We start from the raw sequence: 17,023 nt of genomic DNA, 5'->3' as shown, positions 1-17,023 counted from the left end.
TCCCATCCAGTACTTCTCAAACAAATTACCTGGGAGTCTTGTTAAAGGGCGGATTCAGTGGGGCCTGAGATTCTGCCTTTTTAACAAGCCCCAGTAGATGCCAAAGCTGCTGGCCTGTGAGCGGCAGGGGACTAGTCCAGGGTCAACATACTTTTTCCATAAAGGATCAGAGAATAAATATTTTAGGTTTTTGTGGACCCTACAGTCTCTGCTGCAATTACCCAACCCTACTGTTGTGTGGTGAAAGTAGCCACAGACAATACGTAAACAAATAGGCATGGCTGCCTTCCCAGAAAACGTTATTTTCAAAAAACAGGTAGCGGGCTGGGCCAATTGACCTGCCAGCATACTTGGCTGACCCCTGGACCAGTCCATCTATTTTGGTTGTTGAACAGATTGCTCCACAGATATTCTGTGATGGCATCTGTAGCACTTTGGTATTATTTATGAATTCCAAAAATAGATATTGAATTATGTTTGTAAACTGGTTTGTTCCTCTGGGTTTATTAGATTGTATTCAGAGGTTTCACTTTTACCTGATTAAATAATGATTAAGGCATTGAGTAGGCCACATCAGTAGGATTTTGGGAGAAAACTAAATGGCAGAGGGGTTAGTGGGAGCTTCAATATTGGAGCCCTGGGAAGTAAATACACAGGGAAGTGGGTATGTGAGGAAAGACAGAAGGCTCCAGGCAGAGACACGGCAGAGGCCCCAGGAAGCAAGATGAGCTATTGGCCTGATAGTCTACAGCTGGCCTTGTGGAGAGAGCAGAGCTGCTGAGCCCAGAGAGGTTGAGCCCTGGGAGAGAGACGAGACTTATCCCAGCCTATAGCTGATATTGGAAGAAGCTGGGACCATGGAGCCTTAAGAAGAGAAGGAAGCCTGAACTCTTGCAGATGTCAGCAGTCATCTTGCTCTAACACGTGGCAACAGACTAAGGTGAGGGAAGTAACTTACGCTTTATGGCCTGGTAATTGTAAGCTTCTATCCCAAAAAAATACCCTTTATATAAGCCAACAGATTTCTGGTATTTTGCATCAGCACCCATTTGCTAATACAGCATCCTTTTCCCCTCTTCTCACATTAATACAATGAGGTCCAATGTGAGACTAAAATCAAAATACATTCTGCAAATCCTTCCTGTTTTTTGGCAGCCATCTCATCAGTCTCTCTTCCGTGCTCCTCCATTTCCAGTCCCTTGCACCCTGAAAATTGTCTTCACACTCACAGAGGGTACCACAGAAACACGAATGATGTCACCCTCTTCTTCCCAGCAGCCTCCTCGGGGAGGAAGATGGGCAAGGTAGTGCCCTGTAAGGGGACTCTAGAGTGAAAACCTATTGTGTTGGGGTGTCAGGATAAGCACCAGGGGAAGGGATAGGCTTTGGCTGAACTGTTGAGCTTTGATGTTCCCTTGGGGAGGAGCAGACAGAGGTCCCTGATTGAGCATCAGTGGAAAGCCAGAGACCTTCTTCAGTTCCTCAGTCCTCCCCAGAGGTCACCACAGACCTAAGAGGACCACACCAAGGTCAGGGGCACCAGTTGGAAAGCAAAACCCTATGGTTTATTAAGGCAGGCTCCACTAAGAGAAGAGAATGAAAGGAAAGCTATCATTGATTGATCACTCACTGTCTGTTGGACACTGCGGTAGACACTCTGAGTGAAAAACTCCAATACCTACCAGGGCCACCAGGCGGGCAACATAAATATGTGAAGTGGGCAAATTGGACCCATTCTCTGTCTAAAGGCATTCCAATTCAATTTCTTAAAAAACATATTCAAGCCAAACAAAACCAAACTGCCTTACCTGTCACCCCCTACATTGAGGTAGGTGTAAAGAGGTTTCTGTCCCAGCCTTTCTTCAGATGGTTAAAGGGAGAAGAAGAGGTGATGACCGTAAAGAAACATTTCCTTAGAGTTTTTAACTCTTAGAGGGCAGAAGCTGTGTAATGAATTTCTAAGACCAGCGCTTGACCCAGCACTGCTTGGAATCTGGCTCTTAGAGATGCTATTTGGACGTGATTAATTGAAAGGTCATGGTGGGAAGTGGATTTGGCTCAATGGTAGAGCATCCGCCTACCACATGGGAGGTCCAGGGTTCAAACCCAGGGTGTCCTGACCCATGTGGTGAGCTGGCCCACATGCAGTGCTGATGTGCACAAGGAGTGCCGTGCCACACAGGGGTGTCCCCCGTGTAGGGGAGCCCCCCGCAGAAGTGTACCCAGTAAGGAGAGCCGCCCTGCGTGAAGAAAGTGCAGCCTGCCCAGGTGTGGCACCGCACACATGGAGAGCTGACAAACAAGATGACACAACAAAAAGAGACACAGATTCCCGGTGCTGCTCACAAGAACCCAAGCAGACACAGCAGAACACACAGCGAATGGACAGAGAGAGCAGACAACAGGGTGGGGGGAGAGAAATAAATAAATCTTAAAAAAAAAAAAAAAAAGAAAGGTTATGGGATGTAGAGGTGCTGCTAGATAAGTGGGGCTCAAATGGGTTCAAAAGAAGGAAGACCCCATGGTGAGATGTAGCTTTTTGGAGGAGAAAGAGTGCCAGGCCTGGACCCCAAATCTAATGAGCCATCTACCAAGGAGCTTAGCTTGTCACCCCAAGAAGGGAAAGGAAAGGAATCTGGGGATCAGAAAACTCCAGCATGAGGAAGGCCATCCCACCAGGGGTGGCCCCTCCACTCAGCACCACCAGCCCTCCATCAGGCTGGTAAGGAAGAAAAACTGCCAAGGTCTCCAGGACCCAGCACAGGTTGCGGGAAGCACATTCCTTTCTTCATCAGTAACGGAAGAGGACTCCGTATCCTTCCTCTCAACGCAAAAGTGAACAGAACACAAGCAGTGTGGTGTAGCAGAGGCATCCAATTTGAGAAAGAAACTAGTTTGACTCCAGTCTCTGGCTCATCTACTTATTTATTCCAGAAAGTACTAAAGGCAGCTTTGTCACCTAAATAAAAATAAATAATAAAGACAGCATTATCTGGCAATTATTTACTGGGTATATTGGGGCAATATGGTTATCCTTTCTAGGTCTTTGTCTTCTCTGGGAAAAAATGAAGACAATAGCACTAACTTCACACGTAGTTGTAAGGGCCACTGGTGTGCAGGGCAGTGCAAATGACAGTATTATGGAGATAATGTTATTATCAACATTAGCATCAAATAAGAAAGTGACAACAAGGATCCAAGAGGGTGGTCTGGGAAGAAGGAGAACTGAGATCTATGAAAGTGAGAAATGGTCCAAGAGAAGAGAAAGGAAGAGGGAAATAGAAAAGTTTAGGGAGCGAGGAGATGGAGGGTAAGCCCCTCAGCACTTCCTGGACTCTCCCCACCACTTGTACAGGCCGTAGGGAATGGGCAAGAATCAAAAGGCAAAGGGGAAGACAGTGGATTTGGTTGACATCATCATTTGGAATGTTCAGGGATGGGGTGTGGGTCTCCTAGTTGTCCCTCCTTCTGGAAGACCTCAGTATCACATCGTCCCTGCAGTCCAACAGTTTGCTCGGCATCCATCAGTGGGTTTGACTTCTCAATCATTGGCAGGGCTGCCTCAATGAGGGAAGGGGGGACATGGATGAGAGCAGGAAGTCAAATTTGCACGCGCACACACATATACAGCAAGCACTTGGCCTGCACTTGCTCCTCTGGGTCTACTGGGGAAAGAAAAAGGGAAGAAGGAAGACAGGAAGGAATGGGAGGAGCAGAAGCCCAAGAGTGGAGAGAGGTCTCGATGAAAAATGATTCTAGGAACCAGTGCAGGAGACTGATGTTGAGAAAGGGGTCTCAGCTTCCCCTTGCCAGGCTCGGGGGTCTCCATCATATGTTGAAGCTGTTTTGTGCTCAGCATGGTGCCACACTGTGGACACTCTGTCTTGCCTGCCTCTTTGGCCACACAAACTCTTCTGGCCACACAGACTCTGCTTCCAGCTGGCAGGGCCTGCCTGAGCCACAGCAACGACTAATCCACTCAGCACCAGGCCCGGCACCTCTGCCTGCACCCTTTCCTGGTCACCAGGCCCCCAGCCCTCTGTTAACCCCGGGAAGCTCCTGGGGTTCCTCTCTGCAGGCACCCCACTCCCCAGCCTCTGTTTTGCTCTCAGGAAGAGGAAGACCCCAGGCTCCCGACCCTTGCCCTTCAGGTACAATTCCCTCTTCTTTGGGGGACAACACCCAGGCCCTGTCCCAGGACAAAGAGAACCCCTGGGGTATGAGTGCTCTGGGGGCCAGGATGCCTTGGGAGGCCAGAACTCAGGGTCCTTGGGGTCAGCAGAAGTCAGAGGACCCGGGCCAGGGCGCGCAACTGTGCTTGGCACGCTCCCAGTCCTGCCCTGCCCCGCTTGCCCCATTTCACTCTCTCCTCCCAGAAAGGAAGGCAGCAGCAGCTTCCGGGCCCCAGGTGGGCATGCCCTGAACTGGATGTTACAAGGCAGCAATGCCACGGAAATAGAAATACCGTAATGAGAGTCAGAAGTCAAGGTGTCTGCCCCAAATACCACGTTAACCAACCTTGATTTCCACTCCACAAAGCAACGTTCACCCTCCCGTTGGCTCCACCACCAGTATCTTGTTGGACACGTCAGCACTAAGAAGCACGTGGATACCCTCATCGTTTGGGTGATAAGGCCCAAGATGACAACGGCTGGCAGAGCTGGCGCTCACCCAGCCCCTCTGGCTCCAGATCCCACGCTCAGCCAAACCGCGGAACAAAAGTGTGTCTTGAGTGAATGAAGTAACGGACTTCATTCTCAGAGTGCTGTAAGACGATTCAGACCTTTCCCCAACGCGATCTCCTCCGACCCTCACCGCAGCCAGCGGGGAACCCGAGGCACGGTTAACCGGGTTGCCCGAAGCCACGCGGTAAGCCGCAGAACTAAGCCAAGAATCACAGGACTTCGCTCAAACCACCTCCCCGTCCCCCATAAACCCGCGGGAGCTCGGGGGGCTTCACGTAATGCCAGACACAGGGAAGACCAATAAACATCTGCGGGATAAATGCAAGAATGAATGAGCGGCAGCGGCATCGATATCAGACCGTGAATGGGGAAGGGACTTTTCAAAGCTGACGCACTCCACAAGTCAGTAGTATCTGGATCTTTCCACCCTCTCTCCTCCGATCTCCCCCCCCCCCACCCCAGGTGCATTCCTCCTCCCAACTTGGCGAATTCCATCCGGGGAGGGAGGGGCGCTCCCCGGGCCGGAGACCCTCGTTTCCGCGCCTCTCCCCGAGTCCCCGCCGGCGCCTCGGGCTGAGCCGGGACAAGGGATGGGGGCCCGGGAGGCCGCCGTTGGGGGGGTCGTGGGAGGAGCCCCGAGCAGACGGGCCGGGGGGGCCGCCGGGGGAGTGACGGCGGCGAGAGCCCCGGCGGGGCGGGGCGGCCCGCACGTCCCGGCCCGGCTGCGGCGGAGCGAGCGGGGCCGGCTCTGCAGAAGGCGGCGGCTGGCGCGCCGGGACGGTCAGCTCCCGCTGCAGGGGCCGGCGGAGGCGGCCGCAGCACCTCCCGCCCCCGGGGCCCGGGCGCCCCGCGCCGCGCCGGCAACGCCCCCTGCTCGGACGCCGACTCCGCCGCCCGCCCGAGCCCGGGGGACTCCGCGGCCCCGCGGCCCGCTCCGCGCCGCCCTCCGCCCGCAGCTCGGTGGCGCGCTGCCCCCCCTGGCCGGGCCGGCGCCGGGATGGGGTAGGGCAGCGCCTCGGAGCGGGCCATGGGCCGCCCCCTGGGCACCGAGCAGCCCCCGGAGGCCTGAGCGCCGCGAGGAGCGCGGGGAGGTGGGTGTGGGCAGGCAGCGCCGCGCACTGGGGGGCGCCCGGGGGCTGCGGGGGCGCGGAAGGCGTGAGGGTGGGGGGCAGTGGGGGCTCGGGGGCTGCCGCGGGCCGTGGGGAGCCGGGAGGAGTTGCTGCCCACCCGTGCTTTCTGGGCGGCCCTTGGCCAACCTGGACAACTCCTGACCCCCAGGAGCCCCGCCTGGATGTGAAGCGGATGCCCCAGTGCCCCCCACCGGACTTGGGGACCATGGCTGCGCTGGTGCCCCTCTCCCCGTATCTCAGCCCCACGGTCCTTCTGCTGGTCAGCTGTGACCTGGGTTTTGTGCGAGCAGGTAAGCGGGCTGGGGGTTGAGGGTCAGCCAGGGCTAGCCTGTGGGTGAAGGCTGTTAACCTGTTAACCCGCTGACCCCCGCAGACCGGCCTCCATCTCCCGTGAATGTGACAGTCACTCACCTCAGAGCCAACTCAGCCACTGTGTCCTGGGACGTCCCAGAAGGCAACATCGTCATTGGCTACTCCATTTCCCAGCAAGTACGAATACCCCCCTCACCCCCCCCCCCCACAGTCTGTGTCCTTGGATGTCTGAACATTCCTTCTGTTGCCCCCCACTCCCGACCTCCCCCCTCCCCAGAGGTGGGGGAATCTGGGAGCTGGTGTTTTGGGGCTCAAGCTGCCCTGTTCGCCCCAACTCTCTTGGGGTGCTTGGATGTCCAAGAGCCCTGATTTGAAGCCTGGAACTGGGGCGAGGCGGTCTCCCCTCCCCTCCTCTCCCTGCAGCGGCAGAATGGCCCCGGGCAGCGCGTGATCCGGGAGGTGAACACCACCACTCGGGCCTGTGCCCTCTGGGGCCTGGCTGAGGACAGCGACTACACGGTGCAGGTCAGGAGCATCGGGCTGCGGGGGGAGAGCCCCCCGGGGCCCCGGGTGCACTTCCGGACTCTCAAGGGCTCTGACCGGCTGCCCTCCAACAGCTCGAGCCCAGGTGAGGAGCTCATCTCATTCCTACACCGCCCCCCCCCCAAAAAAAAAAAAAAACAAACAAAAAACTTGGGATTCTCCAGCTTTTTACCCTGGCCTTTAGCCTCTTCTTCATCTCCCCGAGCTTAGATGAGAAGGATGATTTGATTCATTGTACTGCCAGGAAAGGAAGGAAGAGCAGGTGGGCAGGGGAACGCTGTAGACAGACTGGTAATGAATCATTTGGGGGAAGAGCTTCCTTTTCCCCAGCCTCAGTTCACAGCAGCTGCAGCCTGCAGCCCTCTAACCACTTCCCCCCCGCCCCCAGAGGCAACCTGGGCTGCCTCTCCCCGGACTCGAACCCCCAGCATCTCCATCCTCACCCGTCCCCCTAGACCTCATTCTCTAGCTGCTTCCCCGGAGCCCAGAGTCTGTCTCTCCTGCTCAGGTGACATCACAGTGGAGGGTCTGGATGGAGAGCAACCACTGCAGACGGGGGAAGCAGCCATCGTGGTGGTGGTGCTGCTCATGTGGGCAGGTGAGGAAGCAGCTGGCTGGGGGGCCAGGCGCTGGGGAGCGGGGCTTCCTGGAGGTACGGAGGAAACGGAGTTGAGGGGGATGATGGGGGCAGTTTGCAGAGAGGGAAAGGAGGCCGTTGGGGTCCCAGGCTGGATTGTGCCTGGGCACTGGGAATTCAAGGGTTTTCTTCTCCGATTTTCTAGAAGCGGTCTGGGTATCTCGCTGCCCTTCGAGGCAGTGATGGGGGAGGTCAGGACCAAGGCTCAGATTTGTGTTGTCGCCATTTCAGCCGTGATCGGGCTATTCTGCCGTCAGTACGACATCATCAAGGACAATGACTCCAACAACAACCCCAAGGAGAAGGGGAAGGGGCCAGAACAGAGTCCTCAGGGAAGGCCAGCAGGGACAAGACAGGTGACGTGGGGGCCAGTGAGTGTGGGAAGAGTCATTTTGTTCCTAAGGAACCTCTGGGGAAAGGGAAAAGACCAAAGGGGGAGGGGGCAAGTGAAGAGGGGGATGGAAGTTCCGGGGTGGACACGGTTGGAGAGAAGGCGAGGGGTCTCTTGCCTTCCTGAAATTAAAGCCTTGGACCATTTTCTTTCACAGAAAAAGTCACCATCCATCAACACCATTGACGTATGAGTGACAGAAGCAAACCCGAAGAGAGAGGCACTGACACCTGGGGGACGATGGGAGTGGGGTCGAGGAACACCTAAGGCCGTGAGCCGCCACCACTGACGGCTCCCCCACGCTCCCAGAGGGTGATGACACTCCTGCAACTCAGGCCTGATCCCCCTCCTCTTTCCACTGTGAGCAGGGCCAGAAGGGAGGTCTGTGAGAGCCCAGCCCGGGCACCTGGGGTGTGGATATCAGATGGGACGTCTCCTCCCCTCCCCCAGGCCCGGGGAGAGCCACTCGTTCAACCCACTCCCATTCGCTCCCAAACAAGGGGCCCCACTCCACCTGCATCGGGACTCAGCATCCCCAGCTGCCCCCATGCCTTGCCTCAGAGAGGGGTGTTTCTGTGGGCACTCCCTCTCCCCCAGCAAATGAAAAGAATCATCTGGGCCTGAAGGCAGATGCTGCGCTGCACTACTCCAATGTCTTCCACGGAGCCTCAGGTGCTCGCCCTCTCGCCTGGCAGCCCCTCCAGCTGCTGGGGATCTCACCCCTTGGACATTTTTCCAATAAAGGTTCTTGGACAAACCAGAGCTGACTGTAGAGTATGCTGAAGACGTGTCCTCACCTCGTCTCTCTCCTGACTGAACAAGGGTCCCTCGTGCCACCAACAACTTGACAGGAACAGACTCTCATTGTACGGGGTTTGCTTTGATTCTCCAGGCTGGAAGGGCGCAGGGGAAAGGGGTCAGGGAGAAGAGGTATAGAAAACTAGAGCCCCAGTTCCTTTTACTTGATTGGATGAGAAGGGGGAGAAGGACAAGAGAATGGTATAATTTCTTTCTGCAAAGTGGAAACCAAGGTTACATCACCCGAGAGAGCCAGTAGCCTTTTTATCTTCACTGCTCATGTCGGCAACCCAAGGCCTCACACGTACTCTTCTGCTGCTTCCATCAACGCTGGGCTGATGGTCAGAATGGACTGAGCACTGTCTCGGACTAACAAAAGAGCAACTGCCCTGAAGGATCTAGTGGTGGGTGTTCCTCTCCTCTGGTTCCTGTGCCTGTTCTTCCCTGCGTTTGCCTGCTCTTTCGTCTGTCAAGATCATTACTAGTCATTGTGAAGGCTATATTCCGACTCTGCCACCATGACCAGAGGAGGATTTTTGGAAATAAAACTGAGGCATTGGGACACCCTTGTCGAAAGAATTATAATTTGGACTATGCCCTGCTGGGGCTTCCTTGTTTCCTGTGAGAATAAGGGCTGTCCTCTATTCTCTCCTGATTCCCAAGGGGTGTTGGTGACAGTGAGGGAAATACCTGCTGACATTTGACAACATCATGGGGGGAAGGCTTCGGGACCCCAGATCTGTCTGGTCAGCACTTGTTCCACTTCCTGGGGGTTAAGGGTCTTCCCAACTTAGGATCATTCCAGAGAAGGGTTTACGAATAACCCTCCTTTTCTGCATCTCTTCTCTCCCCGTTGTGTTACATAAAATTAGACCACTAGTTCTACAGAATCCAAAGATCAAGTCAGTATTTCTCCTACTTAACTAAAATCCAACCCCAGGTACCCCAAGACTTAACCTATCCAGTAAGCCGATCTCTGGGCTGCCCTCGGTTCCGAGTCATAAAGGCAGACGGCAGCCTCTAACCCACTGTCTCCCAGTTTGACAGTGGGACATTTTACCTCTCCCTGGCCACCGGTTCCAAAACACTCATCTCTCAGACTCTGGACACATCATGATTTAAAATTTTTAAATTATGTCACAGGGTAGAGTGGGCTGGCAGGGAGATAGGAAACTAGGAGTTGAGAAGGGGTATAAGGGGCACTTAAATTCCACCAGCTCTGGGTTGAATCCCAGTTCTGTCCTTTACTGGCTGTTAGCTTGGGCAAGTGATCCCTCTAATCCTGAGTTTCCTGATAATATTAGCTCCTTCTAAAGGTGGTTTTGAGACGAACTGAGCTAATGCGTGTAAAACACTTTGCACAGTACCCGCAGACACACAAAAGAATTCACTGACCTCGTGCAGGTCATATAAGGATACCGTTCTGTCGCCTGTAAAAGGCCTAGATCAGCACCCGCCCTGCTCTCCCCAGGGTAGTGAGACTAAAGAGAACGCCCTCGGCCACGCTTCGCACGCAGCAAAGCGCGAGAGCGCACCCAGGGCTGGCGGGGCTGGGGCTCAGGGCGCCAGGCCGTGACGCGATTGGTCGAGGTGGGGACCCACGCGCCCTCTCGAGGCCCCGCCCTCGCTCGTACTGCTTTTGCGCACGTTCTGTTTACGTCGCGGAGAGTTTGCGTGCTGACCTTGCGACGTCGCCTGCGCCCGAGCCTCCCTGTGCGTCGGAGACTGTCGCTGCGGCTGCGTGGTGCGTTGTCCAGGTAACCGCGGGAGGTGTCGCTGTCTGGTGGCGGCTGCGAGACAGGTGTTCGTCATGCAGTTGAAGCACCTGAGGACCCTGCTGAGCCCTCAGGTGAGGAGTCGTGTGCCTCTCCCTCCTCCCCGCCCTCGCTTTCCGTTCCAAGAAAAGCGGGGCAACTGAAGCTAAGCCGTGGTGAGCGTCTGCCCTGTGCACAGGCTCCAGGGATGCCTCAGACTCGTGGTCGACACAGAGTGTGCAGTAGGTGAGGTGGACAGGTGACAACTGCAGTATTTTTTACGTCTCATTTAACATCAGTTGGGTATACCAGGCCCCGTGCTGGGGCTGCAGGGAACCCCAAAAGACCTAACTTACTGTCCCCGCCTTCAGGAGGGTCGTCCTAGAGGGAGAGGCACACATGACAGCAAGGAACATAAATCCACACAGAATTATGTAAGAGGTACAAGTCCTTCCACAAGAAGTGCGGAAGACCGAACCGTTCATTCTGATGAAAAAGACCTCAAGATTCAGAAGAGACCACTAGAGGAGGAACCCTGAAATATGGTGATAAAAGGCAGGGTTTTGGAGTTAGGAGACCTGAATTCAAGTCCTAGCTCCACCACTGCTTTAAATAAATTTCCTGAGTTCTCTGCATGTAGCCCTTATTAAGTCATTTCTCTGAGAACTCATGCAGCTTCTTTATTTGGAAAATGGAAGTAGTCGTAATAGTAACCTTACGAGGTTGAGGAGAGAGTTAGATGAAATAATATGCACAAAAGAACTCTGTAAGCTGAAAAGCAGCCTGAAAATTGATAGAGAGGGAAGGACATTCAAAATCAAAAGGATAAGATAATAACAAAGCTTAAAGAATAGTATCTGCCATTACTGAGAGCTTACTATGTGCCAGGGCAGCTTAAATAAAGAAGTTAGCATTGCGGTCTAGGGATTCAAACATACACAGGTTTAAATCTTGATTCTGCCCCTTGCAAACTGTATGTAAACTTGAGCAAATTACTTAAGTTTCTAATATTTCCTGTTCCCCACCTGTAAAAAGGGGAGGGGGGTGATAATAGCATTAACTCAGAGTTGAGGTTAAATGACCTAATGCTTGTCAAGCATTTTTCAAAACACCCAGCTTGTAACTTTTAAGTACTTGTAAAAGTTAGCTATTATTATTCTACTTCTGATCTCATTTAATCATCACAACAGTCCTGTGAGGTACATATTGTAGAGAAAAAAATTCATTTATTATGGGGATCAGGAAGGCTTCACATGGATGCGGCATTTGAAGAATTGAAGGAAATTAGAACAAAAGAGAGATGTACTCATTGTTCAATAAACTGTACCCTGAATTTGTGATTTAAAAATTCTTTCCCCTAATGGAACATTTGGAAATGAAATGCCCCTTCAATCTCTTGAAATAAGATGATGTCATGCTGCAGGAAAGGGCCAAATGCCTAGGATTGGGCAAAATGATGAAGCAGAATGATCAGCAAAGGTTATGGAGGAACCCTCAGTCCGTCTAACTTTTTGTAATCTATAGTTGGAGAATTACAGTGGCAGTGGTGTGCTTATTTTCTGGCTCTGGTTTAAGGATTTTGGTGAAGAGAAGCTTTTTACTTCTGACCCTGGAGATAGATGAGTTAGTAGTGAAGGGAAAAGTTACAATGCTTAAGCCAGAGTTCTAGAGCCCCAGTAATAATTTAAAAATTGGAGCAGAAGCTAAATGTTTTTTTATTTCAGGGTGAAAAGACTTAGTGGTAAAACCATAGAAGACCAGGGCTGGTAATGGGAAAAGATAGCCATGGCAAGAATAATTCACTGGGAGGTGGCCACTTCTAACGTGGATTCTATAAAGAGGGTATTGGGGGGTAAAAAGAAAAAATGATATTGTTCATCCTAAATCTCAACTCTGACTAGTTTACTCCCCATTCCAGAACTTTTACTCTTTTCCCTTTTCTGACCAAATAAGCCCAAACGCTATAGCTTGGCTTCAAAGACCCTTCCTGAGCTGGCGTCTCTCTGTTTTTCCTGCCTTCCTTCCCCTATTCTATTTGCAAAGTAGTTTCAACCAAACTGAATTACTGTTCTTGACCAGAACTTTCCTTTGCTCGTGCCATTCTGTCAACCTCAGATAATTTCCCCTACTCGATTGTGTCCATTTGTCCAAGCTTAATTTTGATCATTTAAACGTAAAATTATTTCATGCTTTTCTTGTATGTACCTGTCTTGTGCTACTTGAATGGTATGTTCTATCTTACTAGATCCTAAACCTTTAAGGGTAGGGACCATGTTTTGCCCTTTGTAACCTTCTCAGCCCCTGGCCATGTGCCTTTGAGTAAGGTGCTCAAAAAATACTAGTTGAATGACTGGCTAAAGTCAGAACCTATCAGGCCAGTTGGATTTATCTTAGTCGCAGAGCTGGGGTATGAGGGAACAAGATGGCCATTGGGACACTTGATTGAGCGTATCACCCCTGAGTGCATTTGAATTATGGGTCTCTGGAAGCACATTGTACTCACAGTCCAGGGTCTGATGGCCTTTTATGGAAAGCACTATGACAGGAAGACGATTTCCCAGAGTCATACCAGAGTAATGGAACTAGAAAAGTTTCTGGCGTTCTAGATTAGCAGCTGGGTGTGTTTTACTCCCTTTGACTCTGCAGGATGGGGCTGCAAAGGTGACCTGCATGGCCTGGTCCCAGAACAATGCCAAATTTGCTGTCTGCACAGTGGACCGAGTGGTGTTGCTGTATGATGAACATGGAGAACGGAGAGATAAATTCTCAACCAAACCAGCTGACATGAAGGTGAAGAGTTCTCATGTATCTTTTTTTAATTTATTTTTTGTTGGAGAAGTTGTGAGTTTACAGAACAGTCATTCCTAAAATAGAAGATTCTCATATACCACTCTATTATTAACACCTTGCATTGGAGTGGAATATTTTTTACAAATGACGAAAGCACATTTTCATAATTGTACTATTAACTGTAGTCCATAGTTTAACTTAGGGTTCACTGTGTAGTGCAGTTCCGTGGATTTTATTTTTAAACTCATGTATATCTTGACCTGTTGATGGAACCTCACAAGCCTGAAAGGCCTTGACCCACTTCCTAATCATTGCTCAGTATAAATCCCACAAACCTATTACACTCACACATGCACCTTTTCTTCTCCTTTCTCTTTCAGGTACACTCAGTATTACCTTTTCTTTTTTAAACCCTTAGTATGGCAGGAAGAGCTATATGGTGAAGGGCATGGCTTTTTCTCCTGATTCCACTAAAATTGCCATAGGACAGACTGACAACATCATCTATGTCTACAAGATCGGAGAAGATTGGTGAGGCTAAGGATTGGAAGATGGGAGGCCAAGGGAAAAAGGGGAAAGTGAGAGCAGTGCTTCACTGGGGAGGGGGATAGAGAGGATAAGAAGCTGAACTCAGGCATGGAAGGCCGAGACTCTCTAGAGCCTGTTGTTATTGCTTCTCTGCCCCTGCCTGTCCCACGTGTTGTGTGATCTTTCCCTGGAGGAATCAGTCTGAGATCAACAAGGAGGCCCTGTGAGAGCCCTGGTTGCCCAGAGTGCTGTTACATCTTTGTTATTGTTCCAGAGGTACCTAAATTCCCTCCTGTGCCTCCTTTAAGGGCTCCTGCCGCGTGGTAGGATAACACTAGTGGGCCAGGGAAGCTATCTTCTCTTTATTCCTTTCCCCCAGTAGCATTTTTTGGCAGTTTCTTTATGGAAGTGGTTTTCAATCAGCTTTTTCTCCTTTCATTTGGCAGGGGTGACAAGAAAGTCATCTGTAACAAGTTTATCCAGACGGTAAGGTTCAGACCAGTCCCTGGGAGATGAGAATGAACAAACATGTGTCTGCATCTGTTTACCCAGCCGTTGCACGTTCTGACATCCAAATCTGACTTTTCCTCCTGCATGGATGGTGCTGCTTGGCTCCCTCCTCATCTCCTCTGTCCCTTAGAGCCCAGTGTGTCCCTCTCCCTGCCAATCGGTGCTTGCAGGGGTTGGCTCAGGTAGCTATAAATCGGTGCTAACCCTCACAGGCGGGGTTATCTTTCTCATGATTTCTTTCATGCAGAGTGCTGTTACTTGTCTGCAGTGGCCAGCAGAGTACATCATCGTGTTTGGACTGGCTGAGGGGAAGGTAAAGGAGGGAAGGAAGCCAGGGGAGGTGGGGATAGTGGCTCTGGAGAGAGGAATACGCCTGGTCTCCCTTAGGGTCAACTCGTGTACTGTGGCGAATGCACAGGAAGCACTGTTTTTTCTTTTTTTTTTTCCTTAGGGCCTGCATGAACTTAAGGGTAGCCTAACCAGACTTCTTTCTATTCTCTCATTTTCAGGTTCGCTTAGCAAACACTAAAACTAATAAATCATCCACCATCTATGGGACAGATTCTTACGTAGTATCACTGACAACAAAGTGAGTAAGGAAGAGCTTGGAGGTGTTAGGGAAAAGCTAGGGAAGTCTGGACTGGGGGGCCGTAGTATGAAAGATGGGGAGAACTGGTAGCAGGATCCAAGGGAGGAGTGTTTGAAGAGAAAGGGGACTTTCCTCGTGAGACAGAATACTTGAATCTTTTCCTCATTATTTCTCTCCTTTTTTCCTTTTCCCTACTTTCTCTTTTTAGTTGCTCTGGGAAAGGAATTCTCTCTGGTCATGCAGATGGCACTATCGTTAGGTATTTCTTTGATGACGAAGGCTCTGGAGAGTCACAGGTATGATAAAGGATGCTCTGGGATAGGAGCCAAGGAAATTCCAGGGGCCCTCCCAGAAGAGGTTGGACAGCTGAGGAATTTTGATTTACATGTCTGGAAAGCAGGCTAGAAGAGTGAGAGCTCGAAGAGAGAAATGGTGAAGTAGGAGCAGGTTGGACACAGACACAGAGAGGATTTGTGTTTAGAGGGCCAGAGCTTAATATTTTTGGGAGGGGGTGACTCAAGTGACAAAAGGAAATGAAGGCGAATGAAAAATGAAAATTATCCCCACTCATGGAAAAATACATATGTATAAATCCATAGGGAAAAGAGTTAATGCTTTCCTCTGGAGAGAGAAAAAGAGATGGGGGATAAAGGGAACTTCTGTGTTTTACTCTACATTATTCTCTGTTGTTTGAATCATTTAATTAAATTTAGCCCTTCTGAAAAAGGAGCCATAGCTAGATGATGGACCCAGACAGTGTTGGGTAATGTGTAGGATGTCTTCTTTGGGGGCCACCTTTGGTGCCCAACTATTTTGAGGCTTCCTGTAGAGCCAAGGTCAGTAAGTGTGTATGTTTATCACATGTGTATATGTATATGAGTGTGAGACCCTTTGTGAAGTCTTCAGGAAGTAGGATGTGTGGGGGTGGGAAAATGTTGGGAGAAGGATTTCTGCAGAGTAGATGGGCTAGAGTGATTGTGTGGGAATGAGGAATTTCTGCAGTGCAGGTCTCAGAGTCAGAGTGACCAAAACCCTCTGCTTCTGCCTTAGGGGAAGCTGGTTAACCATCCATGCCCACCCTATGCCTTGGCTTGGGCAACCAACAGCATCGTGGCTGCAGGCTGTGATCGAAGGATTGTGGCCTATGGAAAGGAAGGCCACGTGCTACAAACTTTTGATTATAGCCGTGACCCTCAGGAGCGAGAGTTCACCACAGCTGTAGCAAGTCCTGGGGGCCAGTCTGTTGTGCTGGGAAGCTATGACAGGTGGGACAACTCAGCTTTCCAGTTGCACCTTCTGCCCACTTTCCCTGCATACACTCTTCTGCTGTAGCGGTTCTCAACCAGAGTGGGTCTCTGGATCAAAATCCAACCCATTTTCACTCTTTTGCTCAGGCTCCATCTTATCTAAAGTCACATACTTTGTTTCAGACTTCGGGTGCTCAACTGGAGCCCACGAAGGAGCATCTGGGAAGAGGCAAAGCCCAAGGAGATTGCCAACTTATACACCGTCACTGCCTTGGCCTGGAAGCGGGATGGCTCGCGGCTCTGTGCGGTATGTGACCCGTGACCTCTTCTGGATTGGGCCTTTTCTCTGAACCAAAATTCTAGCCTTACCCCAAAAACACTGTCTCCTGATGCTACAAATCCTCCTCCTTCCCATTGACCACAACCTAGAAATATGGAGTTCAAGACAAGAAAGAGAAATTCACACAGTATTGGAGGCCCAAAGGGATGAAGAGCTGTATAGGCAGGGCTGATTTCTCCCTTATATCCCATCAATGTGGGGTGCCCCAGTCCCACTTTTGCCAAATCTTTCCTTCTGGCACTTTCAAAAAATTCCATCTCTACATTCTTGAGTTTGGACTGTAAGGGTGCCCCTAGCTGTCTTGAACATGCCATGGTACTGTTTCTGTTTGCTCACGTTCTCGCTTTCCCTTCTAGGGCACACTCTGCGGAGGCGTGGAACAGTTTGACTGCTGCCTCCGAAGGAGTATCTACAAGAACAAGTTTGAGTTGACGTATGTGGGACCTAGCCAGGTAAGCCGCTGATAACCTGCTGTTCCCAGATCTTGCCGTGGATCACTCATTTTGTGGTGCTTCCCTGCTGTCCAGGCAAAGCCACAGTGTTAAATTTTACCTTCATCCCCTGGCCGAGTTGTTCTGGGAAACAGATCATGTCAGAGCATCTTCTTGACAACCTTCTTGCTATAGTTCTTCCAGCATATTGTAAGAAAAGGTTTAAGGGCAGGCTTAGGGTAAATTGCCACTGAATTCTCTATTTTAAAACTCCACCACCTACAAGCTATCAACTGGGGAAGTTGATCAGTATGATTAAAGGGTGAACTCTGTTGTTT

General features: G+C 51.0%; 2 protein-coding genes across 10 annotated transcripts in view; both read left to right on the top strand.

Annotated features, from left to right (window-relative positions):
• The first annotated feature begins 4,564 nt into the window (after positions 1–4,564).
• On the top strand, positions 4,565–9,058 carry FNDC4 (fibronectin type III domain containing 4). Of its 2 annotated transcripts, none has more exons than XM_058287773.2 (7): positions 4,565–5,087; positions 5,964–6,105; positions 6,189–6,304; positions 6,551–6,755; positions 7,179–7,268; positions 7,539–7,663; positions 7,856–9,058. In XM_058287773.2, exons 2-7 carry the CDS (start codon positions 5,988–5,990, stop codon positions 7,889–7,891), a joined length of 690 nt encoding a protein of 229 aa, XP_058143756.1. In that variant the 5' UTR covers positions 4,565–5,087; positions 5,964–5,987; the 3' UTR covers positions 7,892–9,058. The 2 variants fall into 2 exon arrangements, with proteins under 2 accessions (XP_058143756.1, XP_004451482.1); XM_004451425.4 differs by lacking the exon at positions 4,565–5,087 and adding an exon at positions 5,427–5,776 and having other exon boundaries at positions 7,856–8,023.
• Positions 9,059–10,131: 1,073 nt separating this feature from the next.
• Positions 10,132–17,023, top strand: part of IFT172 (intraflagellar transport 172) — a 33,432-nt gene continuing 26,540 nt past the window's right edge. For 4 of the 8 annotated variants that reach the window (XM_058287770.2, XM_058287767.2, XM_058287769.1 and 1 more), the window contains exons 1-10: positions 10,144–10,345; positions 12,897–13,040; positions 13,459–13,571; positions 14,015–14,054; positions 14,326–14,391; positions 14,588–14,667; positions 14,876–14,963; positions 15,718–15,932; positions 16,098–16,221; positions 16,611–16,706. In XM_058287770.2, the coding sequence (XP_058143753.1) occupies positions 10,307–10,345; positions 12,897–13,040; positions 13,459–13,571; positions 14,015–14,054; positions 14,326–14,391; positions 14,588–14,667; positions 14,876–14,963; positions 15,718–15,932; positions 16,098–16,221; positions 16,611–16,706 (1,005 nt within the window). In that variant the 5' untranslated portion in view covers positions 10,144–10,306. Of the gene's footprint in view, positions 10,497–12,896; positions 13,041–13,458; positions 13,572–14,014; positions 14,055–14,325; positions 14,392–14,587; positions 14,668–14,875; positions 14,964–15,717; positions 15,933–16,097; positions 16,222–16,610; positions 16,707–17,023 lie in introns of all 8 variants that reach the window. The other 4 variants (XM_071211919.1, XM_071211917.1, XM_071211918.1 and 1 more) reach the window with 2 other exon arrangements.

This window comes from Dasypus novemcinctus, chromosome 25 (assembly GCF_030445035.2).
Source record: "Dasypus novemcinctus isolate mDasNov1 chromosome 25, mDasNov1.1.hap2, whole genome shotgun sequence".
Taxonomy (NCBI): Eukaryota; Metazoa; Chordata; class Mammalia; order Cingulata; family Dasypodidae; genus Dasypus; species Dasypus novemcinctus.
Note: the sequence above shows the minus strand (reverse complement) of the source record. Positions and strands in the feature narration are given on the sequence as shown.

Coding starts and splice junctions, on each gene's coding strand:
- FNDC4 (XM_058287773.2), top strand. CDS start 5,988: ATGCCCCAGTGCCCCCCACCGGACTTGGGGACCATGGCTGCGCTGGTG. Junction 6,106..6,188: donor CCTGGGTTTTGTGCGAGCAG/GTAAGCGGGCTG, acceptor TGACCCCCGCAG/ACCGGCCTCCATCTCCCGTG. Junction 6,305..6,550: donor GCTACTCCATTTCCCAGCAA/GTACGAATACCC, acceptor CTCTCCCTGCAG/CGGCAGAATGGCCCCGGGCA.